This window comes from Pithys albifrons, chromosome 3 (genome assembly GCF_047495875.1).
Source record: "Pithys albifrons albifrons isolate INPA30051 chromosome 3, PitAlb_v1, whole genome shotgun sequence".
In the NCBI taxonomy this organism is placed as follows: domain Eukaryota; kingdom Metazoa; phylum Chordata; class Aves; order Passeriformes; family Thamnophilidae; genus Pithys; species Pithys albifrons.
The window spans coordinates 93,255,465-93,283,205 of record NC_092460.1 but is presented as its reverse complement, the minus strand read 5'-3'; the positions used below and the strand labels follow the sequence as shown (position 1 = coordinate 93,283,205).

The window sequence follows — 27,741 nt, the reverse complement described above, 5'->3', positions numbered from 1 at the left end:
ATATGAGGGGAAAAGTAAAGAAGTAGAACCCAGGCCCTGCATGCCTTCTGTCAGAAAGCTGCACTGAGCTAGCTGGTCTAAGTCAAATGAATCAGAAGCAGATACACAATCAGCATGTATTACATCTTTCCAAGCAAACAACTGACTGGGAAGTAACTTGAGGATCTGAACCTATGACAAAGCCAGAATTATGCTCTCTAGGGTATAACTGCGTTTTTCTGTGCAGCTCTGTCCCATCAGATTAGATATATTTCTCTCTATTTTCCCATTGCTGTTACAGCAATCTACATTATTCCCACGTGCTGCTCACTTGCAATATATTGAAGAAATACTTTTTTTTCTTTTTGTTGAATAACTGAAGATAATTGAACACAACATAATTAATAGCCACACAGTGTGGTCACATTTTCCTTTCCTGTGTGTGAAATCTGAGTAGTTTCTTTCCCACTGTGATTGTACCAGTGTGTTTCACAATGAAAATAAAAACCTATCGCCATGCTTGAAAGTATATCAGAAAAAAACAGGATTTAAGATATACACTTAATGCATATCCTGAGTGTCTAATGTTTGGGATCCTTTGGCACAGTCAAAGAACCTCTGTCAGTAAAACAAATTAATAACAGTAATCTTATCTTACTAAGCAGTGTCTATTGATCCTAAAGGAGACGCCTGATTCCGTTTCTGTGAAATTGTTTGAAATACTACTCTGTAAAAATTGATCTAGGACTCAGATAAAGCCCCACTTTGGTACCTGTGGCCTGACCAGAGTCACCATAGTGATTAACACAGTGTATCTTTGACCTCAGAGGCTTTCTTGAGATCAAGCAACTGTAATTGTTGCAGGATCCACTTAAAAGTCAGACCTTTCGTTGAAACATTATGGGAAGCTTGTGTCCGCTTAGTGCCCACTCAATCTGTTTCATGAAAAATTTCCCTTTATTTCTACAAAATTTATTTTTATCAAATAAATAATTTGATAGATTTTGATTGAAGACAGTCCTAGTCCAACATGGAATACAGTTGTGAGACTTTGCTACACTATTATATTTATTAGATCAGAGATCTCTGTTTTTTGCCTGTAAAGTGTATTTTCCTCAAAACCACAGTCATCAAATTGTTAAGATAATTAAGGAAATGAACTCACCCATTAAATTGCTAATATAACTAGTGCTAAATTATCTCTTGTTCTGAATTACTTTGTTGTAGAAATGTGGACTTTTTTTCTTCTTGTTTTGAAGTTTATATTGCATTTGTTTGGTACTGTTCTCAGTATTTCTCGAATATATTCAATTAGTAACAGTACCATAATGGAAACCACTTCCAAACCCACTTATCTGGTATATTTTACTTACTTAATTTGTACATATAACTGCCTAAATAAAGAGAAAGTTGTGTTTTGCTTTCTTGTTGCTTTAAGAAAGAACTGGTTTTTGGTTTTGTTTTTTCCTTTAAAAAAAGAATCTATGAGTTTGTGACTAATGAAAGAAAACAGTAATGTACATATTTTGGGGGGGAAAAAAAAAGTTCCTTCTTTCTAAACTTCAAAACATATATGCATTTAGAAACCAACATCTGCTTAAAGGGAAGCAGATGGAAAAATGAAAAAAAATCTTAGTTTTGCAGGATATTCTAGGTTTACTAGGATATTTTAATACAAATTCATTTAAAGAAGTTACATACCAGAATTTTCTTATTAAATCATTAGCTCCTAAGTTAGTTGCCCTATAAAAACATTTTCGACATATGTAATCTCTTTGTTTCAATTTTATGCGTATTTTTAATATAGAAGTTGTCATCTCTTTAATCAGAAGTTCCAGCTAACACACACAAATATATATACTTATAAAATGCATATACACTTGAGTTTGTGCAATTGATGGTTAAATTCTTGTTTTAAGAATGTTGAGTTTTATAGTTCTTTGACAATTTTATCCACGTAAAATGCCTTCTATTTTCCTAAACTGTTACTGCTGTAGGATGTGCAACACGAAACATCCTCAGGGATGTAGTTGGCATACCTGTGAGACATTTGCATGGCACTACGCTTGGCTGGCTAACAAGAAAAGTCACATACAGAGTGTTTCCATTTTAGAGAGTCTGCAGTGGTGTGTGGCAACCTAGAAAGGATTCTCTGTGGTGTTCTTTCTTGGAAGCTCTGTTCATGGGAACAAAGAAATAAATCACAGGTGCAGAAGCTGTATAACAGAGATGGTCTTGAGTCTCAACCATGTTCACAAACCCAAAGGCTGTAACTGAAATTTCAAGCACTGGCCTTGTTCATGTTAAAGCCAATTGCAAAACTCAAAAAAGGTAAATTGATACAATGTTAAAATGCTGCACACACCTATTTCTATATCAAATATACAAGCTGTATGCTTTTTATCCTTCAGTGAAGACAGTATCTAACACACACAGAGATGTCTTAAGGGGCTCATACTTCTTAGGTACTTCAACACAGAAAAGATCACAAAGATCTTAAAAGACCTAACAGTTTCATCTGTTCAGATGATTTTATATCCATACTGCAATATCTTCACATGCATTTTAAGAAAGACAAACATCATATTCAGAACGGACAATAAAACACAATGGGGTAAATTTAGTGCCTTTTTTTCCTCAGTTATGCATCTGTTTTTTTATACTGTCACTTAAGTAGTGTTTCAGTCCTGTTTATTCTTTAATAAGTCTAGTAGTATATATCTTCTTTGTTGCATTTTGATAACTGAAAGACTTCAGTAAAGTGTCCTACTGAACTTCAGAGTTTTCTGAGGTCATTTTAAATAGCAGCTGTTATTTTGAATGAGTCCTGTGAGATATGTAGCTTCACAATCTTTATATGTGAAATAATTATATACTGCTAGAAATTGGCTGCTAAAACTGAAGTATTCGTCTTAGGCACCTGAAAACCCTTTCTTTTTTTTTTCTTTTCTTTTTCTTCTTTTCAAGATATTGGAACTGTTCTTAAAGTGGTTTCAATTCCTAAGGAGACTTGGCACGACTTAGAGGAAGTCTTGCTGGAAGAAATGACAGTCTTTCGGGTAAGTGGAGCTAAATTTCAAGTGTCAGGTTGTAGATTTCTCTGTGGACAGCTGCAAGCTCAACTTCTTGCAGTCTAGCCAAGGAATAGCCTGGCATACCCCTCTAATTAGCTTGTCATTTTAGAGACCTAGACACTAGTCAAAATAAACCTTGAAACTTTCAGTGCTAGCTGAAGGTTAATGATAAAAGGAATGGTATTCTCAGCTCTTGTCTGGTGGTTTAAAAAGCAAATTATTATTTCTGAGTCTTAGAGATATTGCATGCTGGAGTTAAATATCTACCTGTGCAAGTCAAGGAATAATGCCTGTCTCTTTTCTCCCAGAGTTACACAATATACGAATTTATAGTCAACTCTTAACACTATTCAGATTATCAGCATATTGTAACTAGGAAGATACTTAAGTAAACCAGTGATCTGCTCAGATTTCTTACACCTAAAAATCTGAGAAACAAAAGAGTGATTATATTTTCAAAGGTGAATTTAGGGTCTCATTTTCATATTTTGACACAACAGACTGGAAACACCCCCTACACTTTAGCACTTTTTGATGAAAATCAATCTCTTCCATTTATCCTATTTGAGCCACCTCAAAAATATGGCATCCCATAAGCACTTCTGCAAGGCGAGTCTGAGTAAACTTTTCAAACACTTTCCAGACAGCACCCAGGAATATCTTGTGTTTTGTACACTACAACAAATCATGAGCTAACTCGGACTGTGTCCTGGACCTGCCAGAGGGGCCCAGCCACCATGTCCTCATCAGACTCCATTGCCATCCCTTCAATTCTGGATTCTGAACAGCAACAACATATCTAAACAGACTTTATAAATATTTTTATATTTTTTTCAGTATTATGGTTATTTTTCTTATGGGAAATCTTGTCTTTACAGGTGCCAGTCTTGTTCTGAGTACCAGATATGACTGAAATATGGGAATCTCTGTTTCTGCATTTTGGTGTTTTGGGGGTTCTTTTGGTTTTGTTTTTGGGGTTTTTTTGTTTGGTTTGGTTTGGTTTTGTGTTTTTTTTATTTTTTGAGGGCAGAAAGTAGAAACTCTCAGGAGAAAAATGAGACAAGTAATTTGTGAATCCTGGCTTCTTTTTTCTTTTTTTTTTTTTCCCTACATGCAAAAGTCATTACGTTAATGCAGGGTAATTTGGCAATTGTTGATAACGTATGAGTCTCTTCCCTAAATCAAGTAGAAGTGCCAAGCTAAAGGAGATCAGACAGAATAAAAAGGGAAGGAAGGGAAATAAATGGAGTGAGTTTTATTTCAGAAAGGTTTTACTAAAGTAGATAAAGTAGAATAGTTAGTGTCAAATTCAAATTTAGTATTTTACTTAACATGTATTTTTTTTGTTACAGAAAAGTATTTTGGTGTTCTGATTTACTTGAAAGCTCATTTATCTCCTTTGGCATGTATTTAAGCCATAAAGAGGGTATTAATGTATTTCAGTGGAATAAGCAGAATTTGTGTGCATGAAATATGAATCTTTCAATAGGGAATTTGCAAAAGATGTTACATGTACCTTATCCAAATGTAAGTTTTCTTTAGTTGCTAAAGAATCAATGTGCATCACAAACAATGTATTTTGGTGCTTAAACTACAGTGTTCTGAGTACAGCACTTTTCATTTATAATTCCACAAAACTGAAAGTCTTTCATATCTGCTAAATTGACAACAGTGCCTCTTTTAACCCCATTTGTGCAATATTTCTCTGAACACCTGAGCAAACAAACTAAGGAGTTCAATTTTTATTCTAAAAACTTAATTGATGGTTTCTAATATAAGGTCTGTTAAATCCTCTGCAATTGCAAGTCTACATGCTTACCATCCACTGATCCATATCAAATTCTCTCAGGGTAAGCAAGTTGAAAGCTACACAAGTGTAAAAGCTTAATAAGGACTTTATTAATGTACATAACCAAAACTATGATGCATGGGTCAATAGCAGATATTTACTTGCACAATTTATATCCAAATTCTGCCACTTTTACTCTCAAGATTAAAATTCTTCCAAGAAACTAGTCCTAAAGGGTGTAACAGTTGATTAAATAATGGATATTCCAGGGTGCAAAGAGCTTCTTGCTCATTTCAGTTGTGTGTTCTGCAAATGCAAGTAACTGCTTTATAAGTGAATAGTGTGGTGCAGTCAACAAGATTATGCTTGGGATTAAGACTTGTTCTTATGAATAAAATTTCACAGGAATTGGGTTTTCACCTTGGTATGGTTAAAAGGTGTTGCTTATTTCAGTGTTATCACCCTTAATATATAGTATCTATGAATATAGCCATTATTATTTTCATATTACCTGGGAGATTCTTTAAATATAATTATAATATTAAGTGTAGAAAGTAGTTTCAAGATGTGAAACTAGTGACAAAGTAATCACTATGAATCTGTAATAATAATGGAAAATGATGTCTACAATCAACATAGCAATCAAAGATGCATGCAGATATGTACATGCATTCTAATTAATTTTACAGCTAGAAATTACTCCACTGCAAAAGACAACAAGTACTATTACTAGGAGTTTATAGTTTAATTTTGAGATTTCTAGGTTGTGCAAGTAGCACTGTAATAGAATTTTTATGCTTATAGCTTGCTTTATATTTTAACTCTATTTTTCCCCAGGAACCCACAGTTATTTCAGCAATGAAGATTTCCACAAAGCAGGTATTATGTGCACAAACGTTAAATCACTTTCAAATATTTATTGGTCTCTGTCTTTCAGAGACAGTAACTTGGCACTCAGGAGAGATATATTAATTGCAGCAGCAGCATCCCATCCCTTTACATAAACATCAGTATTTTCTCAGGAAAATGTGACGTGGAACGGAGAAAGGAAAAGTCTAGTTTGCATTACTGGTAAGGTGGAAACTAAACACAAACTAGCCAGGCGTCTGGCAGCTCTCTAGAAAAAAATCTCAAAAAAATTCTATTGTATAGAATATTTTCATGGCAGAGAAACTGTTCAAAAGTTTTGAAGTGGCCAAACTTGGTCCCTTGCTTTAATGGGACTAGTTGTAGTTTCTGTAGGAACAGTATGATACAAAGTGCAGATGGTGGAAGCAAAGGATGGAAATGAGACAGCCTGTCTTTTCTGTCCTATGCCCATTCCGTTTCTGAATGTGCATCATTCAGCTTTATCAAAGAATTTAGATCTGATTCAGTCCACATTTTCTATGGCCTTCTAGTTCAGTGGTCTGGTTAGGATATTTATATTTCCTACTTTCTGTGGAGTACACTAATAGCTAACTGCTTATAGAAAAGATACGTATAAGGCTGGACCAAAACTAAAATGAACTGACTTTCTTGATGGATAGAGGTAAAGTTTTGTCTGATACCATAAAAGTGATTCCTGCATTTCTAAGCACATACAGGGAGTTATTATTAGGCTTCTTTGTGAGGCAGTTGATGAATTATGTAGTAATGCAAAGAACATTGGGTTGTAGTCCAGGAATGAAGTGGATATTAGGGGCCTATCTTCTGATTTGCCTGGAATTTGGTGGATGAATCCCAGCCAGAACTCTGAGACATAAAAGTTAGTGTCAAATTTAACTTTTTTTTTCTTCTTTTTCATATTTTTCGCTGATTTGGAGCCTCATTTATTAAATATAAGTGACTTGTTCACAATCATTAACTTTTCTGTTCATGTCATTGTCAGTGAAAAGGAGATTTAGTATTGTCAGGACTAGGTGCACTAAAAATTGTGCATGTTACAATAAAATTCAGTTAATTCATCTACATCTATCATTAAACAGGAGTTTAATTAATTCTGTAATGGACAGAGACCATATTATCTTCAAAATTATGCATATTTAGCTCTGATTTCACTGTATTTAGGAAAGTTGTCTGAAAGTATTCATGTGTTTGACAAAAAATTTGGAGGACACTCTTCTAACATAGTTTACCACCTGAACCAACAAAAAGGGCAGGAATAAAAAAATACTATTGAATACTGAGATATTTAAAAACAGACCTGTCAAGTTGTATATATGTTCACATCATACCAAAATGCTCTGCTTTGGATTATTTTTATAAGTACATTCCCTTAAAGCAACCAATCATATGTGAAAATTGACCATGCATTTTCATACAGCTTCTTCAAAGCATCTTTAGTTATTCAGGAGAGATTACAATTTTTCCTGAATCTTCTGAAAACAAATTTGCACTGCTAAAATTGTTTAAAGCTAAAAAAGAGCATACAACACAAGTTATTCAGGCAGAGTAAAACTCATGAAAAATCAACCAGCCTCAGGCTAAAAATGACAGAATCATGATACAGAATGACAAGCTCTTGGCAGTATATATGAAATAAATATATGGCAACATGTTTTCATTTTACATTTATGATTTAAAAATCCTTTAGCTTTATAACTCAAACACTTTACTCATTGTGTTCTGATAAGCAGGGTGGTTTTCCTATAAACAGCACAATAATTCTATGCATTGTAGAAAGCAGGAGCATGAAATGTAAACAGTAAAACCAACATGTTCTATTGAATGCCTTAAAAAAAAACACTTCATTTTGTTTTTTCACTAACAAATTTTTCATCCAATTAAAAACATGATGCAGGGAGCCTCTCTTTATTTGTTAATGTTTTACTGCTCCTATTGTTCAAAGCTACCTTTTTTGCCATCATGCCAATATGTCATGTTACAAGTTACTTTTCCTAAAGACCAAAATCTACAAATTCTTCAGGAACAGAACTTAGCTTAAGTTTTAAATTATATAAAGCTATAAGGCTCCCATGTCTCTCTCTCTGAAAATGAATTTGGCCCTTGAACAAGTGTGGCTTTGAGCAAGGCAATTTAGCCTTTCTGTGCAAGATGAAGCCATGATAGTCTTTTGCCACTCTGCTGTCAACTCAGAGGAATTGCATCTATATTTTCTCACTGAAGCTGCATATTCATCCTAATTGTGTTCAGAGCCCTAGGTTTGTGAAACCTTATCACTTAAACAGTTTATGCATGGTTGGCAATAGACACAAATCTTCAGAGGACAGCACCACTGAGCCACTGCAACACCCTGCAGCTGCCTAAGTTCCCAGTTCTGTGGGAGATCTTAGCTATCGCTTGGCCCTGAGCCTATCAGGTGGAGCTCCATAATTTTTTCCTTGATTCACAAATGTGGGACTAGGCCAAAAAGTCAGGCCTGGCTTTCAATCCAACATGACTTTTTGTGGAGCAAGCTCTCATCTTTTTCTCCGGTTCAAGTTTGTGGTGCTCTGTTTAAAAAGCCAGCGGATTTCTGGTGAGATGGGGAAAGGACAAGGAGATCCTTGTCTGGTAAAGGCCAAGTCGTTTTCTGGTGAACTGTTATGAAGACCTTTTGTTCCTCCTCTATAAGATTTACAATTAAAGGCAAGGCAGAAACTTTCAGAAATATCTTAATGACTACTTTTATAGAATATTTCACTAAATACTGAATTTTATTCAGATACCACCATTTCTGCCCATAGTGAGCATACAGAAAGGAGCAGTTCAAAATGGATATATCACTTAAACAGTCCCTGAACTATTCTGCATCACTTTCCAATACATAAAATTAAATTAAATGGGATTTGAACATCATGCTCCCTAAAGTTCCTTTTAAGTTCTTCTTTTTAAGCATTAAATTTTATTTCATCTTTCTCTCTCTCTTCTTTTTTTTTTTTTTAATTCTAACTGAAGAACTTTTAGAGGACAGCCTTTCGTTCCCATTCTCTAGTTTGATTTGATAACCAAGTCATTGATTAAATTGGCATCTTGGGAGAATCTGCCTAAAAGGCAGTGTGACTGTGTCTGACACAAAGTAAGGTCAGACCATTGATGCAAACAATTCTATTACTATTATCTGAGTTTCATACTGCCTGGATTTATATATTGTTAGTGTCCAGAATAATGATCACCAGCTGGAGTCTAAAACCATGATGAGAAGAGCAGCAAACAGGGCAGCAGCTTCAGGCTGTGCAGCACCTGAAACACATGCTGCAGTTCACTGACTGAACTATGAACTTACCTGAAAGGAATAGAGTCTTTAAGTAACCCTATTTTGGCCTCAGTTTGTTTTTTTCTTCCTTTTTGGGTTTTTTGTTTTTTACTTTCCTACATGTTTCTGGTCATTCTTTAATTCTAAAGACATTTATTAGAAATCATGGAGGGATATTTTACAAACTGAAATTGGTTACAGAGGTACATAGGAAACCATTACACCATTTTTTATGTTCCCATGTGCATTCTCTGGGTTGATTTTTATATTAGTTGCACCACACTTTCCTACATGCTTATACAGATATTAATGCCCCAATTACACAGGACTGAGATCAATACCATCTGGACGTTTAAGATATTTAACTGGAACTCTAATTTGACCTATGCTGCCTCGATTATCAGTAAAAAGAAGAGGCATCCCTTGAGAAGTAGTTAGGTCACCTAAGATTTGAATTGCTGCTCTTTTTACTGCAGGACATCCCCCTAAGGTGGGTACTTCATTAAGTGACTTAAGTTAAAGAGAATCAGCTTATCATGTCTGTTGCCTGTTATGTCAAGGCTACAACACTGACTGGGACTGGTAGTACAGTTAAGGCTTTGTGTAGAACTCTTCGTGATCAGATTTTTGCCTGGAGAATGGGGATTTACAACCCAACTATGGAACTATAATAGATGGAAGCAGCTGCTTAGACAGGGTTTAGTTTTCAATTTACCAGTAAATTTTCCTTTGGGTGATTTCCTTGTCATATTTGCCTTGAGAAAATACTGGTGTTTATACAAACGTGCAGGATGTTTCTGTTACAATTAATAGGTCTGTATAAACTGCCAAGCCGCTGTCTCTGAAAGAAGTTAATGCAACACCTTTTGTGAGTGTTTTTTGTGTTGCTGTCTCCTGGTACCCAGTGCTCATAATTTCTAGTATGTAGGTGACCTCAGCTATCTTCCATCTCAGAATTCCCTGGAAATGGTACCTCTGGGACTTCACAATGCAGGAGATGAAGAATTTTGATAGCATTTTTTGAAATCCTATTTTTCAATTCATGTTTTCGAGGAATGAGAAATGAATACAAATTCTTATTTTCTTGGTGGGGACTGCTTGGAGTGGGACCTTCAAAAGAAAGGTATTAATTTCTCCACCATGGGTGCTGGGTGAAAAATTCAAATTTTGGATAGAAAATGTCGATGTTTCCAAAACAGACGGATTATGCCATTGCATTTTGTTTATCTATATATTTTGTCTTCCCCTAGTTTTGCAACTCACTAACACTTATTTATTTTGTGAATTAGTGCTAATCTGAAATATCTCTGTTTGGACTTTCACATGGGATCAGAAGTCCAGTTTTTTCATATCCCTCTGGGGACTAACTTCCCTGGTGGACCACATGAATTTGATATCAGAGAGGAAATTGAGAGATATTCCATTGTGATGCCATGTGAGGCTGTAGCTCATTTTGTATGCATGGTTTTTTCATTTGTGCCTGCATTTCAACTGCATCCTCTACTCAGCACTGGTTTTTATCCAAAATAAAATAAAGCCTCCTCCCTCATTAGTTCCAGTTAGAGTATGTGACCTCTAGAAAAGAGTACAAAACTCCAGTATTATCAGACATGCAAAGTCGTGCATGCATGGCAGCACTTCCAAACTGGAATATCTTAGAATCAGTCTGAAATAATTTACTTCAGATTTCCCCCTCACATACATAAATCAAGGTCATACTTAGGAAATTTATCTTGAAAGTTTTCTTTTTGTTTATATTCAAAAGCATATTCTCCATTGTGTTCTGTCACTGATTGTAATGCTTTCCCAGTGTGAGGAAATTGAAGAGGACTTCATTTTTTTACTGTTCAGAGAAACCACTGAGAGCCTCATGCAAAAATAAAGTTTTGGCTATTAATTTTTTTTTACCCTGGGGACAATTCTGTTCTCATTCCTCTACTGTACATCAGAAGCATGATCCTTTATTGTATTTGTAGTGGCCCTAAAATATGATTATATAACTTTTTTATGCTTTTGTAGAAAAAAAATTGTAATTTACAGTATTTTTTAACTTTTTTTTTTTTTTTTTTTTTTACTTTATAACAGCAACAGCTCTACATTGGCTCAGCCACTGGAGTTTCACAGCTTCCTTTGCACCGCTGTGATGTGTATGGAAAAGCATGTGCTGAGTGTTGCCTTGCAAGAGACCCTTACTGTGCCTGGGATGGTTCATCCTGCTCACGTTACTTCCCCACTGCTAAGAGGTAGGGACAGTTCTGGATGGTTTGCTATTTGTTTTAACTGATGGTCTCAATATGACTAGAGGGCTTTAGAGATTTTTCATGTGATGGTTAACTGGAGTTCTTTTTCTTCCAAAGAAAACATCTTTGTGAGAGTTACATGCAATACGAAGTCTTAGCTGATTTAAAGTGATCACTGCTACCTCTTGGACTGGGCTTAAAAAGCTCCTGTAAGAAAACATTCATAGAAGAGTTGTCTCTGAAATGGATTAATAACTTTATATTTGTTGATGAGCATCGAAAAGAAAAAAAATCTTTTTGTTTCTGAAGAAGGGGTCTTAAAAATAAAATCACTGCTCGACTAAGTAAATTATTCTGCATCGTCATGAATTCTAATTCAAAAGAAATATCAACAAAGTGCTTGGACATCAATAGAATCTTTATTTTTAGTGATACATAACTTTGTTGTTAATATTCATAAGTATAACTTGTATGTTTTGATGTGTTTTCAAGTACTACCAGATCAGGACAACCACTTTTACATTCACTCTGCAATGGTACTGAAGGCTTAGCAATGCAAATGTTAAGGGAAAACTAACTCCATGAGTTAAAAATACCAATTTTATAAAAAATTTACAAGTCTAGTGGCCTAATAGGAATGTTTAAAATAATATTTTCTTTGGGTGCCTTGGTCTCTGGAATTCTTTTTTTGAAAATATACAAGCTTGTTACTGAAGAGTGCTTGGCTACTGAAGTAGAAATGAGGTATAACTCAATAGATAATCACTTGCAAATAGAAGCAGACATTGGTGTAGTATTGGGATCCCCATATTAAATTGGCTTAAATGATAAAAAAGTGCTCACATTGAATTGAACATGCCAGACATCTTCTACTTATGAAGAAACAAGGAATCCGAGGGTTTAGATACACAGTGGTTTATATAGATAAAATTAATGGTAGCAAATAGTAAGTTGAGAATGTCAGAACTACAAATTCCAGGTTTAGTTTGGTTGTTGAGGCAGATGAAATACGTTAAAGGGTGGGAAGTTGAGTTTGTGTGAGACTTTTCAGATGAAGTGTATTACAATTTCAAGGTTTGCATTACAATGTATCCTAAACAAGTACTGATGGCAAAATTAAAAGCTGCTTAAAGAACATTGGGTTCCATTCTTGCACCAGGTAAGAGAGATCTGAGACAAGATTTTTGTGAAATTCTTTAGAAAATAATTGAAAAGAAGAAACTGAATCCATCCCAAAAGAAGATCCAGTCAAATTTTCTCGGCTGCATGGACTAAATTCTTATTTCTGGTCGTAGAACAGCAGTTTCTCTGGAGGAGAAAAGAAAGGAGAGGGAACAGTGAGGTTTTCAAGGACAATCTAAGAGTTTGAGTTGATCTGAAAGTTTTCAGGATTAGAAATCAATACGGTTGAGTACTGCCTCTGAGTTGAAGGAGACAGTGAAAGCTCAGAAATCACTCAATTACTCTTTCTGCTAATCCCTACTACTACTCTTTATCACTAAACCTCATCCTTCTTCAGCGTTCACTAGCACCCATTCCTACTCCCAGCCCTTTGCAAGATTCATAGAGCACATCATCCTGTGATTCATCTGCTTATGCTGATGGAAGAAATAGGGTTCTTTGTCTTTTCTTTATTTGTCTCTCCAACTTAATATACTGCAGACTGAGCTCATTGTTGCCATCGGGTTAAAGGGATTGGGACCTCTTCTAACAGGGATTAAGGAACAGAGTTACTGGGACTAAACTGGGCTGCACAGCTACGGAAAAATCTTGAGGTGCAGAATTTACTTCTGTCAAAGCCACTAGGAAAGAAGAAGTTAGTCCTGGGAAGATGGGATATGAAAAATTAATTTAGAAAAAACTGCTGTCGCCTCCACTTCCCCACAATTTTCCCACTTCAGCTGCACCAGAGTAAAGGTCTTTGTTGCTGGGGGAGAGGATCCTCTGTTTACCTGGTACCCACTGTACCCACTGCCTCAAGCCAGCTTGGAATGCTTCTATGACAAAATCAGCATTGCTGGAAAGAGCTTAAATGTCAACATTTTCCTAATAATAAATTCTTGTCATTTTAGGCTCCAGAAATATTGGGAAAATTGAGTCCTGGGGCAATTGTACAGATGCTTTACTAATAGTTGGTTTGGGCTTTTTGTTTCTGATTTTTTTTTCCTTTTTTGTTTTGTTTTCATTTTTTCTTTTTTTTTTAATGAGCTATTATAAGCCTTGATTGTAATTTGCTTTTCTTTTTTTATGTATTTGACAAGTCTAAATGACAATCCAGAGCTTCTGTTGTGTGACCACTTTACCCCTTGCAGATGTGTTCTGGTTCATATTTCATAAATCATCATGTTGATACAATTGTGATATGTGCGACATTTTCCTGAGATTCTAACTAAACATCTCATCCAAACTTCGTTGACAGTAATATAAGTCTTTCCACAGACTTCTTTTCTACAAATAGGATACCATAAATATGCCATGTTTCAAAATTTAGGAAGGAGTGGCAACATTTTATGATTCCTTTTCCCTTGGGTGTGGTTTTGTCATTGATAATGAATAATATGAAGATATCAGAAACTCATTAGTACTTTTTTGAATCATATATCGATCAGCAGAGGATTCCTTCTTATTCAAGTGTGCTACGTCCTCGTTCATACGTTTAAAGAAGTTTTATTCAGAAAAATATAAAAAAAGAAATGCACATCTGATTTTTTTCTTTAAAGAAAAAAAGCTGTGACTGTACTTCACATAACTAATTTCAGGTTTAACATTCTAGTAGCTTTCCGTGGAAAAAATGAAGGTTAAAATCTTTCAGGCAAAAGGAGTCAGCTGTGCAGTTGAGCCTCAGTGAGAACTCTTGGTATGTGCTGATGCTGTTAGTGAGAGCCTGCAAACAGGGCTGGTGGAGGGAAGAGAGATGGTTTGTACTGCAGAACAATGGCTTTTAAAAATGTGGGCTGTTGTCACAAGGGAGTGACCAACAGGGCTTTTTACAAGGCTACTTGACTTTTGCATATCCCTTGCTGGATACCATAATCTGAAATCTCAGCATTGTTCAGTGGCCTAATCCTCTTTGTTCTCCTCTAATTTTGCAAGCCCTCAGGCTTTCTCCAATTCCTAAAGTGCTCACACTTGAAACACATCTTTGTTTGCCTTGTTCTTTTTTTCTTTCTTTTTATATGAAACCTTTTCTCTGGCTTAGTTGAATGTTGTGTCACAGCTATTTAAATAAAAATAGGAGCAGACAAAGAGAGAACAACACATGCAAAATAAAACTGTATTAAAAAGCTCTCTTTTCAGAAATACAATTTTTTCGCTCAGATCAATATGTTTTTCAAAAGAGCCAGTGGAATTCAAACTGAGAAAAGAATATTCTATGTTAAAAGGAAATGCAATCAAAGGTAGAACTCAGACTCAAGCTACAAAAGATAGAATAAATGACATTTCAAAATCTTCCTTTTCAAGTGTTTTATTCTGTTTATTCTAAAGACAAAGCCATTTGCAACAGTTTTGTAAAAGGTTTTATCAGGAATGTTTTGGTGAAATCATAGTTACTGAAGCAATCTCTGTATTTTAATTTAGATTTTGTAGAAAATATAGCATTTTAGCATTCTTTCAAAGCTGCCCATCCTAACATTTCATCTCTCTAAAAGATGCCTCAATACTCAAAGGATTCTGTAGTTGCAAAAAAAAGTGTAGCTTCTTCATGAGTTTTGATGCATGTTAAAGTGTACTATATAGTTTTAATCCCTCATCAGTCCTGTATCTATGAATAAAGTAATTAATTTGTCTGTGATCAATATTGCCCACACAGTGAAAATAAACACCACAGTTTATTTCACATATATTCAATAATTAGTATTAAATATTATTTGTTTAATTAGTGTCTCAGTGCAAGAGCTATATATTTATCAGTTTCTAAAGTATTCACCAGAAAGAATAAAGCCTGATTCTACAAACTGTGATAGTACACAAAATATAGTGTGTAACAAATATGATTTCTTTTCTAGTATTGTTTAGATGCACTTGTGACCTTTGTAATTGTTTATGTTCCACTCCTTGCTCTTCAGTCATGCCAAATGTGTGTACTGACCACTGAGAAGGTCCCTAACATATTTCAAATATATTTGCAGACGTACTAGACGACAAGACATCCGAAATGGAGACCCTCTAACCCACTGCTCAGACCTGCAGCATCATGGTGAGTTATGAGCACAACTGTAGTGCAACTAATTCGTATGTAATTTACAGGCTGTGCATGAGTAGAGTAGGAAGCATGTGAATGAATTGTTGTTGAAATTGTCTCAAACATCTGCGAAAGATGAATATAATACATCATTATCCCAATTTAGATAGCTTACAATGGCCTGGATCTGATACTAAAGACTCTTAGGTTTGGGGTTTTTTATTTTCTTCAAGTTAACAGTTTTAAGCATTTTAATTTTCCTGCTTCTCTTGCCATACCGTAAGGTTTGGCATATTATATCAGAAAAAACTTGTATCTCCTTTAGGACAGCAAGAAATACCTACATATTGCTTTATATAGTTTGCATAAGATGATAAGCAAATGTGTTTGCAACTACCTTAGCAAAATATGGAACAGGGTTTGTTTTAGGTGTCATACTTAAACCTGTTAAGAACAGGATGTTCCTTGCAGTAGGCCTGTCCCATGTGCCTTCAGCATGGGTTTTCTTGGACATGAAATATGTTTTGGGGCTTTTTGTCAGCTGTTTCATTTTCACAGTGTATTGATCAGATTCCTTTCTAGACTTGACAAAGTTCTCACATTTACTAATTTGTTGCTAAACTTTACAGAAGACCTTCACTCAGAAAATTAAAAAGGGTCATTTTGCTGTATGTGAAGGGAACACTTAGGCAATACTTCCCTCTGGTGGAAAAAAGTGAATCCTCATGACTGTAGTACATCTATTGTAACAGATCTCACACACACACTAAATATTCTGAGTTGAAAGAGACCCACAAGGATCATCGACTCCAGCTCTTAAGTGAATGGCCCATATGGAGATGAAACTCACACCCTTAGTGTAATTAACACTATGCTGTAACCAAATGAGGTAATCTGAGGGTTAAACCACTGGGCAGATTTCTGGGAAAAATAAGGAAGTGATTGAAAATGGAGATACCTCAAAATCCACATGTCCTTCCAGTCCATGTAATAGCAAAAATTATAAATAGATCAAAGTTGTTCTTTTGTGTCAGCTGTAATTCACCACCAGTAAGTGTCACAAATAGTTTTCTCCATCTTCTTTTCAATCATTTGAAACTCACAGCTAACATTACTATAGCTTTTCTTTTTACTTCCTGATTGTCAGACTTGGGCCAAGTTACTCAGAGGGGAAAGGGGTTTGTAAAAATGCATGAATAGTTTGTGGTCTATATGTAGTTGTCACATTTTGAAAACTCATGAATGTACAACTAGTTTAGCTTTGAACTAGTCAATTGGCACTAGTGGGAATTTCACAAATTTCCTGTTGCATGATACCAAGTAATGCTGATACAGTGCAGATATTGAGACTGAAATGCCATTTTCAGTTCCCCAAGAGGAAAATTTCACCAGGCACTAAACATTGATTTTAATACCAGCAGAAACATGTCTAAGCTTTACCTTTTTACTATCTGGACATTTTACTCATGAGTAAAAAAATGATCTGTGCTACCACGTGTCTGTTCATTTTAATGTTCTCAGTGTTGTGGGCTGTAAGTTTGTTCTTTATTTTTATACTTTGGGGATTTTTAACATCTTCCCATATTTGGTAAGCATATTTTTTTGTGACAAAGATACATTCTGTTCAAAGGGAAGAGAAAAATCCAGTTTTGTAGTAATCTAGAAATGCAGGTTTTTTCATTACAATAGTCATGAGAACTCAAGGTCTGGAAAAGCCACTATATAGTACCCCTCATTACAAGGAGCTCTCATACAGCTTTGTCAAAACAGGCAGAGCAAGTATGAAACAAGATAGTGAATATATAACTTTGTGGGGAAAAAAGACAGCATTAAAAGAATCTAAGTTAAAAAAGTACTAAGAGAGTGGAGTTCTGCATCCTAGACTTGAAGGATGCACTGTCAAAATATTTAATCAATGGTTTTGATTGGTCTTGAAAGAATTTTTTTCTAAATTAATTGAGTTGTAAATCTATGACATTTCTTATATTTGTCATTTACACATATCATACATTGTACAGATGATGGAATGGTCTATAAACTTCCAATGCCAAATTATGCTGAGTTTTTTCCTTGGTTGTGACTGGACAACGAATGAAGAATTAGGTTTCCCTATAGCCAAGGATAAGCTTCAGCAATCATTACTACTTGTCAACACATTCACTTGCAGTAACTGCCAGTCGATTCTCCAACAATAACATGAAAAAAGAACATTCTCTTATTGTATATCTCACTTCTAGAGATATTGCAGAAACCAACTTTGTGATCATTTTGAAGCAATAATGTTTTAATAAAGTTTACATACCTCTTTCTGTTGCCCTTTGGTGCAAATGTATAAGAACTAGTATAAAATGACTTCACAGCAACATTAGAGGGAGCTGAGGATGTTTAGCTATACAGGTGTTTGGTCACACATTAATGCTTAAATCTAAAAGTGTAGTCACCCTTGTGTCAGCTAAAGAACAAATCTTTTTAAGCATAACACATTAGTGCTATCAAGAAATTAATCAAGTCTTTTCTCTTTTTCTGTTTTTTCTTTTTTTTCTTTTGTAAAAGAGTAACCATTTTTTACATGATTTATCCCACAGGAAGTTCAAAATATCATACTAAGTTAAAATGTATAGTGAAATTCATTCATCTGCAAAGCAATCTTGGTATAACTACTTGGCCTTTCATACTTGTTTGGTTATGTCAGAAATTATGTACTTAAAGGATATTTATCAGGGTAGTAAACTGATACTGCTCTTGGATTCATTTTGGGAATTATTGCTCTCAGACAGGATTTTGGGCTGAATTTCATAACTAACTTCATGACTTCTATACTTTTCTAATTCTTCCAGCTGCTTTTTTGAACTTCCTAGTCTTTCATTTTTCCTCTAGTCTCTTCAGCTTCTCCCTCAATCCCAAAGCTGCACTCTGATCCTGTGATTATTCCATCACTACTTACTTTCTTGTGCTCCATGTGCTTAGTATTACATGAACTTTATAGGCATTTCTGGACTTGCCTTCTGCTCCCTTAAATCATGGAGATGGAAGGAACTCTTAAAGTGCTTCCCTATCACTGCATGTCTGTCACATATGCTATATTTTCTGCAGCTGTAAAGAAATTTAAAGAGGAATTCACTCACTTTTCATGGTGTTCTCTAACACACTAGAATGTCATAGATCAGGTCCAGTAAACAGAAGTTTGAAATGGTTTCAGAGCACTCAGTGTCAAAAAAAACCCACTTGTGACTAGCTTCTTACATACTAAGGATATCCTAGGAACCTAAGTTTTTGAGCAGAAACTTCTCTATATTCTTAAAACTATGCTACTGCTCATGGGTAGTTATTTAGGATGTGGGAGACGAGGACCTAAAGCCCACTTAGGCTTGGGAAATTGACAGTCATACTTCCAATACAAACCTCCAAACTATCAGATTGATGTTGTTGAAGTTGGGCCATTCTGCAGCCATGATTCATGACCCTGGGAGAGGCATTGGAGAGAGTATGCGTCCTAGGGTGAAATCCCTGTGTTTCCATCCTTTATTCTGGAAGCCTGAAAATCACTGTTTTGCAGAAAGAGATCATTGTGGCAGTAACATATGTGTCGCAGGCTATAAAAGAGGACATTTCCTACTCACTGTTTTATGCTGCAACCCTGTATATGCTATCTGCTGTGGATCCCAGGTCAGATATCCAACAGCTTCTCTCTGACTATGTGAGGATGCTTGGCTGCCTGCTCAGCCATGTGAATGCTGTTTAAGCAGAGTACCTTACTTGAAACAGAGGAGTCAGTACATGTGTAGTACAATAGTACAGTACAATATACTGTAGTACATTATAGTACTACAGTACTATTGTACTACAGTACAATGTACTACAGTGTAGTACAATAGTACAGTACTATTCACTGTTGGATCTGGACCCATTAGTTATCTGGCAATCATTCCTATTTCCATTTTGTCTTTTCATTTCTAATTATATTCAGTTGTTCTCTTCACATACTCCGTTCCTCTGTTTCATTGAGACATTCACCCATGATCCATTTCAGATCTTACCACCCTTGGCTACGTTCTCTTCCAGCTATCTCACCCTTCTCTTGCTGCTTTGCTTTCTAATTCATGCTTCCATTGCTCCCTATCTTCCTGACCCGGAGCTGCACTGATATTCTTCATGGCAATGTGGTCTCTGAGAGATGTCATAAAAGTTGTTTCACTTACTTTTTTATAGAACACCCCACTTACTTGCTTAAAAGGTCCACAATCCAGCAGAGGAAGGCAAGCAAACCTATTTCCTATTTGTTTAGTGTTAATAGGTTATTTGATGTTTTCTTATTGAGAACTGGGCAAGCTCCAGTTCCTATTCTGCCCCACATCCCTTCACCCATCCTCTCTCAGGGGTGTAAGTCATTATTGAATAGCATATGATTCTGTATCAACATGAACCAGGAGCTCAATTTTATTTTTGCCTTTGGCTCAGTCATCTAGTAAATAGCCTGTGTTGGCTAAACAACATGGCCAATATGATAAAGGCACAGTTGGGAGCAAACAAAACCAGACAAAGGATTTCTCTGAGAGGGTTTTGAATAGACATAATTTTCCTGTTAAAACATACCAAACCTGGTTCCTTAAAGATTTACAGTGCTAAAGATCCAAAATGGAAAGAATGGCTAAAAGTCAGGAAACCCCATGAGATCAACACAGTGTTAAATAGCCTACCAACCCCTTCCTCCTCATCTGCTTTTCAGGATTATTGTCCTGTTGCCACTTAAATCCATAACAGCATTTTAAAGAGCTAAGGTGGAGAGTTGAAACATAATGCCTTACAGACTCTTTGGTATTGGAGAAGAATCAAGTACCATACAAGTCCTATAGCTATGTGATATTTCTAGCAAGCTGATAAATATCTTGAATCATTATTGTCACAAAAGGAAGTAATTTATTTAACTTTCTTTTCCCCCTCTCATAATGTCTGGTTAATTAACCTCATTACATTTCCATAAATTATATCAGTATGAGAGGAAATGATTAATTGAAGATCGTTTCCTCAAAAACATTATTTCTGGTCTTTAACAGCTTCAGCACACTGCAGTGCCATATAATCTAAACACATTATACTATTTTTAAATAGCCTCATGTTTTATTACTTTGCTCTAAAGTATTATGACCATAGAGCCCAGGAGGCATCATTATAAACATTCTGCAACTACACCCTGAGTTTTCTCATTGCATATTGTTTGCTATTAAAAATTCTTGTCATGTCCTGGATGTTTTCCTTGATGAATAATAATGAGATTTACACAAAATTTCACAATTAAATTCATTAACTTTCCATATTGAGATGTTAGCAGCTGTTAGGATTTAAAATACAATTAAAAAAAGCCCAAAACACAGCCAAAAAAAAAAAACAAAAACAAAAAAACCCCAACCAATAAAACCCCCAAACTTCCCAGGAATCCTTACAAAGATAGAGGTGTTGATGGAGATTTTTCAAAAGGCATACTGATATGGGGAAATTTTTTTTAATGATTTCTATCTCTAAACACTTTAAGGGAGCCCAGTTTCTAAACAAAAGCAATACTTAGTAAATCAATGAGGTTTTTCCCAGTAAGTTTAATTATTTTTTTTATTATTGTTTGTCCTCTACAGACAACCCAAGTGGTCACACCCTGGAGGAAAAGATCATCTATGGAGTAGAGAATAGCAGCACTTTTCTTGAGTGCAGTCCAAAATCTCAGCGTGCTGTAGTCTACTGGCAATTCCAGAAGCAAAATGATGATCACAAAGAAGAGGTACGGTAGAAAAACATAAAGAGTTGCAAAGAATTTTTTCTATATAGACTTCAATATGAGCCCTTCCCAGAATGATTTTAGTTTGGCTGAATTTCTCTGGAAACATAATTTACATTGTTCTTCACCATATTCTCACTCTTATTACCATAAAATCTTACAAGCTCTCAATAGGTTTGACAGATTGTTACAGCTTAAAACGTTCATATCCTCTCCTTGCTCAGATTCCCTGCAAAACACACTTGTTCTGCATTAGCGATCACAGAAATACAAAAAGCTAATGTGCTAAATGTCACCTAAAACATCATACAAGGATTATATGAACTTAAATATCACAAAGACCTTAAAATTGCCTTTGAGAAAAAGTTTAACTGCATTAACGTAATTATACTGTTTGATTCAAGTGTAGTCCAGCAGGAGCAGCCTATTACTGCGTGCTCTAAGAGATTACAGGAGACAAGACAGAGACAGAATAAAGAACTGAGAACTGTAGTGGACACAAGAGTATAAAAACCTGTACATTTTTTTGATCAAAGCAATATTTATAGAGGCAAGAATACTGACCTTCTCTGTTTCCTTTACACTAAGCTGGTATTTTATTTATCTCCTTCTCTTGTCATCAACATTCTTATATTATTAATCACCCAGGTTTTCAGGTTGTGTTACTATCAAGCTAGGTCACACATATCTTAAGAGAAAAATCTGCTCTGATTGGTAGGGAGGTCAACCCAGGAAACAAAATCTTTTTGCATTGAAGTATTTTAAAATATATGTACATTTAAAACATGTTCTAAATAGTTACATTAGCTGCTTTAAATATTTTTGTTTTGTTTGCATAAGTAGTAAATTATTAAAAATTTATTCTTGGTGAAGAAAACAGCAAACAGATTTGTGCCCTTTCTGTCTACAGCCACACGTGCATTCAGAGAAGGAAGTTACGTGACATGAATTAATTCAGAAAAAGACAATATTATGAAAAGTTGCTTTTTGAAAATTAAAATACTAACATTTAACCCTTGATTGTTTCTCTGTAAATTTTCTACTTATGCACAGCCCACTTCTACACATAAGGGCTTTTGTAGTAAGGAACAGTAGGGAGACAGAGAACCTTTTCCAGAAATGGATCTAGGTTTGACTGAAAGATAGTGGTAAAGATAAATGTGACCTCAGTAATACATCCTAAAGAATTCATGCTGATTCTGCTGATGACAGACTTGCACCTTCTGTAATGTTACTAGCATTCCATCTGACAGAGTTGATAAACATCTTTGTTCAGAAGTAGCAGGGAGTAATTCATAGTTTCCCAAAGTCTTTGCAGTACATCAGTTTTTCCAGAGTATCTGAGCCTTTTGTAACTACAGATGACTGGCAAAGAGTTTTTCATTTTTGTGGTATAGGGAATTTTTTTCCAAGTTTCACTGGCTGAAAGGAGCAGTAGTAGGGAACTAGCATGATTAGAGGATGATGTGGCACGTATTTGAAAGATAACTATTGAACCACTTTTTTCTGATACAGATAAAGGTGGATGATCACATGATCCGGACAGAACAGGGCCTATTGCTACGAAGTCTTCACCGGAGAGACTCCGGTGTGTATTTTTGTCATGCCGTGGAGCATGGCTTCATGCAAACTTTGCTCAAAGTGACCCTTGAAGTAATTGATACTGACCACCTGGAAGAGCTGCTCCATAAAGAAGAAGATGGTGATGCCTCCAAGATCAAGGATGCTACCAACAGCATGACACCCAGTCAAAAGATCTGGTATAGAGACTTCATGCAGTTAATCAACCACCCCAATCTCAACACAATGGATGAGTTCTGTGAGCAGGTGTGGAAAAGAGACCGCAAACAGCGCCGGCAAAGGCCTGCCAATGCGCAGGTGAACACAAATAAGTGGAAGCACCTACAAGAGAATAAAAAAGGTAGGAACAGGAGGACCCATGAATTTGAGAGGGCACCACGGAGTGTCTGAGCTTCATTACCTCTAGGAACCTCATCCAAGTAGAAACTTGTATAGACAGATAACTGGAAAAAAATGCAATATTCATGAACTTTTTCATGGCATTATGTGGATGTTTACAAGTGTGGAAAGTTCAAACAATTTCCACAAGGTTTAAATAAAATCCATTTCTAACTTTCCAAGCAAGTCCTTTCTCTCTGCTCTGACTCTAAGACCAGAAAGACGAGAGTTTCAAGGATGATAACTCACCTGGACCTAGCTTACTGTTCAAAAAAAGTTCTGCAAGTATTCAGCAGGCAAGTTTTGCTTTCTCTTTTGCCAGAGATATAAACAAAATGCTGTATTTCATGCTGCCATCTTACAGAAAAGAAAAACAACCCCCACCTTTCATCAGCAGCACTATAATTTCTAGACTTATGTATAAAACTGCATGAACTCATTAAGCTGATGAACATCTAAACACGTGATTGGACACAAGGATTTTGTTCTTGTTTTGTCTACCAGTTCTCCTGTTTATATGTGCTAGAAGAGGAAAAACAATACTGAATGAGATTGATTTGGAAATCTGAACAACAGAAGCCATCCATCATCTGGAAGAAAAAAAAATGTGGAGTACACTGGCCTACTACTGATGACTTCTTTCCGCTTTGATCTAAAGATGTATTTTATTAAAACCATAATTTAAATGTACCATGAAAAAATATGCAGCAAACATTAGATCCTTTCTAAAATAGATTAGGCTTTTTGTCTTAGAAATACTGTACTTTCTAATTACTGGGTTAGAGGACAAAAAAAAAGACAACTTCCAATTAAAAGCTGCTTTACTCCTTTGTTTGGGAAAACTTCCAGGGGAACTAGTCACACTGCTGTTAACCTCCTCCCCTCTCAGTAATCTGTATGACATATAACTTCAAAGCAATTTTAAAACTAAGCTATTTTAACATGAAAGTCACTGTATGGCATGGAAGTATTCTGCATTCTGTTCTTCTAAGTGTGGTATTTGAAATTATTCAATTTGTCTAATACTTTGCTATAGACTGAACCAATGAAGAAGAGAGCATTGATTTTCAGTTGTATATTTTTTTATTAAAAAAACCCCCAACAAATAGCATTAAAGTTCCCTCTACTAATTACACTCTTGCTTTGTTTGCATTTGTAAATGCTAATATTTAAATACTATAGCTCATAAACTGTCATATATCGACGAATAAGGCTCTTAATTCAGTTTAAGGAGTTGTGTTCCCAGCTCTGTGGTAGAAATAAGTCCACACTATTGATTCTCAGTGCTCCATTCTTTCTGTGGGCCAGATCACCCAAATGCAATGATCCAGCACTAGGCCGTGTAAATAGCAACCTCAAAGCCCCATTTTAAGACCTGAAGGACAGTTTTTTCTGTGGGTGAACTCTGTTCCAGTATTAAATTGGTGAAGTTCAGCTTAAGACTAGTTTATCCTAACACATAATTTGGTCCTGCCCTTCTGTCTTATTCTATATACAGGAGAGCAACAGGGTAAAACAGACAATGTACTTGCACCGTAAGTGTCAGTTTAGGGTTATAAGTAGTGGATTTATTCACCTCAGCACAGATGTGCCTTTGGTCCCCAGTTCTATGGTGTCCAGTTTGAGATCATCTTTCTCCAGCCTCCCATATTTTATCTTGGTAGAGTCTGTAAATGACATAATTTCAAGTAATGTCATTGTGGGGGAAATGACTAGAACAAAATCCTTAGTTTGCTAAAGGAGCTTTGATATAAAAGTGTGTCTGCACTGATGACTGATCTGTTTTGTTGTTATTCACGGCAGGTTTTTTAATTTCTGAATAGCTACACTTCAAATCAGGCTTATCAAATACAATATAACACAAATGCTGTGACAGCTTCTCTCACAATATGCACAACTCTTACCACTCACTAATTCAAGTATCCTTCTGCTTAGTGAAGTCTTGACTTCTTACCACCATTGCTACTGGATTTTCACTAGCAGCCCAGTCACTTTAGTCCCCTTTAAATCCTTTGCAGAGAATGAACTGACAAGACTTTTTGTCATTTAATTCTTAGGGGGGGGGGAAAAAAGTTGAATAGACCAGGACAAGTCTGTAGGGCTGTAGTTTAAGAAAGCACTTGGTAATTTAGTTTTAAGGCAATTTTAAGTCTGTCTTATGTTTAACCTGACTCTTGTGAACTTTTAATTTGTTGTTAAATCCCCATTCTTTCATTGATGTGCTGAATAGGGATGGATTAAAACATGTGTCCAGCTATGTGCTTTCCTGTGCAGTAGTATGAATTTTTCAGCTCAGTTTATGATTAATTTCTGAGCATTGTTGTCAACTGAATTATTTAATTTTAATCACAGACCATTCTTTAGCGGTTTATGTAGGGCTATTTTGTAACATCCAGTTACTACAATTCTCTTTCTTACAAAAGGAAACAATTCTCTTTCTTACAAATGGGAAAAATACAAATTGATTTTAATAGACTCTAAGTTACTTTGTTTCCTTTTTTACATATTAATGGAATTGCTAAGTAACTTTTTTTTCCACCATGCTCATAGCAACTGGTTCTATAGCAACTGGCTGCAAAAAATCAAGCCAAAACCAACGTATTTCATGATGCCTGAAGAGGAAACATATTAAATTAAGACAGAATTCTAAGATATGTTTTCCTATATTGAGAAAGATAATCTGTGGGAAGAAAGTACAGACGTTGCAATGTTTTTCACCATAACCTGACAGGCTTATTGGACAATTGGTAGGATCAGATCTTACAAATTTCAATCCAATCCTCAATGACATGAGTAGTCTTGTAAGACTTTGTATTTGCTTATATAAAAAGAGGTTAGAAGATCAAGCCAGCAGTGGAAATTTCTGATTTTCAGGTTCATATTATGGTCCAGTTATAACAATATTTAATACTGATGTGAAATGAACATTTTTTCAAAAAACATAGGCCTTGATGAATTCATGTGTAGAAAGATGCCTTGCAGCTTCAGTAAGATTCATATCCCCATTTATGTAATTATTATTTAAAACGCCATAAAGTTTGAAAGTAAATATTAAAACAGTATTTCTGTAAATTGTCAATAAAACCCTCTAAACCTCTAGTTACAGACTAGAAAAAATAAGTCAAAAGCTGGAGAGAAATAAAGGATTTCATTTATAACCAGAAAGATCTATTTTGTTTTCTTGTAAGATATCCATCTGCAAAGAACAAAAATACACTGAATCTTATTCTTACTTATCTACACTTTGCACTTGCACAGATCACTGAAATGGGAATTTGTCAAATGGCTCCTAAAAACTGTATGATTATGTTAAGCTATAACATCAAACTGAGAAAATGTGCATCTTTGCAGAACAAAGTTAAATCTTCGAGACCCAATAAAGTCACTATGTAAAAAAATAAAATTAAATTAAATGCATGTGAATGCGCATTTACTGTTCCTTTTTATGTATTATTTAGTGAATATCAATTGTATGTGTTTAATAGTTCAGTTTTTGCTACCTACACATTAGTCAAAGGAGATGTAAATATTTTTGACTAGATAAGGAGGTACAGTGTAAAGTACTGTTATCTAGAGGTACTCCATTTTGGTGTGTTCAGCAAAATACTAAAATGCAAGATTTTGCCACACAGGTGATAAGGTGGTTTATTTGCTATATCAGTGTCTAAGTTATGCGCATATTCTTTAGACGCATTCCTCACTGGGTAGTAAATAACTCTACTTCTGTGTTTATCACTTCAATTCATATGGGAACTAGAAAACTGGAGAGAAAAAAATTGTAATGAAACTGCTGCTGTAAATTATTTCTTTTAGCATGTATTCAGTTGTTAAATAAACATTTCTTCCAAATATTTGAAGTTTGCTGTCTTGACTGTTTACACAGAAATGTGCCCTGTAACCTTCATGAGGATATGGAGTGCATTGTTGCAAATATAATGCTATCAGCGTATATAAGCTATGTTTATTAGGCTAGAAGGGTTGCTATTTTTATTAATGGCTGGGTTTGGTTGGGGGGGGGGGGGGTCATGTGTTTTCGTTTGGTTGGTTGGTTGGTTTTTGAAGGCCAGAAACTAATAATGCAAGAAACGAAAGGTATGAACTTATCTTCAGCCTATCTTTTGGCACAACTGTTAGGCTTGTGCAGATAAAGCCACACTTATACACCCCCCCCACCCTCCACTCTGCCCATGAGCCAAACTGTAAAGCAGCCTGGAAGCTGTGTGAATGTAAGCAAGTTGCTGTACTTGATGAAATTTCATTCTGTGCAATGCTAATGGCTTAGGACAGCTATGCAGCTTCCTTTTGGAAACTGGCTTGCACAGACAGCAAGTAGAATAAATCAGGTTCTGTCTGTTACCAGCATACCCTTGTATCCTTAGGTAAACTTAGCAGCTGTTTAGAAGTGCTTAGGGGATCTATCTAAAAATAATATGCCAAGGCACTAAGCGTTGTGCAAACAGCTAATAAGACAAACGCTATGCTGGGAAGCATGGAGTTTAAATACATTAGACAAGAAGTGAAGAATATCGTTATTTCAATTTGGCACATACAGAATTGGAGAAACAACCAGGAG

At 35.5% G+C, this 27,741-nt stretch overlaps 1 protein-coding gene across 1 annotated transcript in view; it reads left to right on the top strand.

The window, feature by feature from the left end:
* Positions 1-27,019, top strand: part of SEMA3A (semaphorin 3A) — a 173,968-nt gene extending 146,949 nt beyond the window's left edge. Inside the window, exons 12-17 of the mRNA XM_071552744.1 lie at positions 2,947-3,038; positions 5,680-5,721; positions 11,105-11,262; positions 15,390-15,457; positions 21,070-21,212; positions 22,725-27,019. Coding sequence (XP_071408845.1) covers positions 2,947-3,038; positions 5,680-5,721; positions 11,105-11,262; positions 15,390-15,457; positions 21,070-21,212; positions 22,725-23,180 — 959 coding nt within the window. The 3' untranslated portion in view covers positions 23,181-27,019. The remainder of the gene's footprint in view (positions 1-2,946; positions 3,039-5,679; positions 5,722-11,104; positions 11,263-15,389; positions 15,458-21,069; positions 21,213-22,724) is intronic.
* The last annotated feature ends 722 nt before the right edge of the window (positions 27,020-27,741 follow it).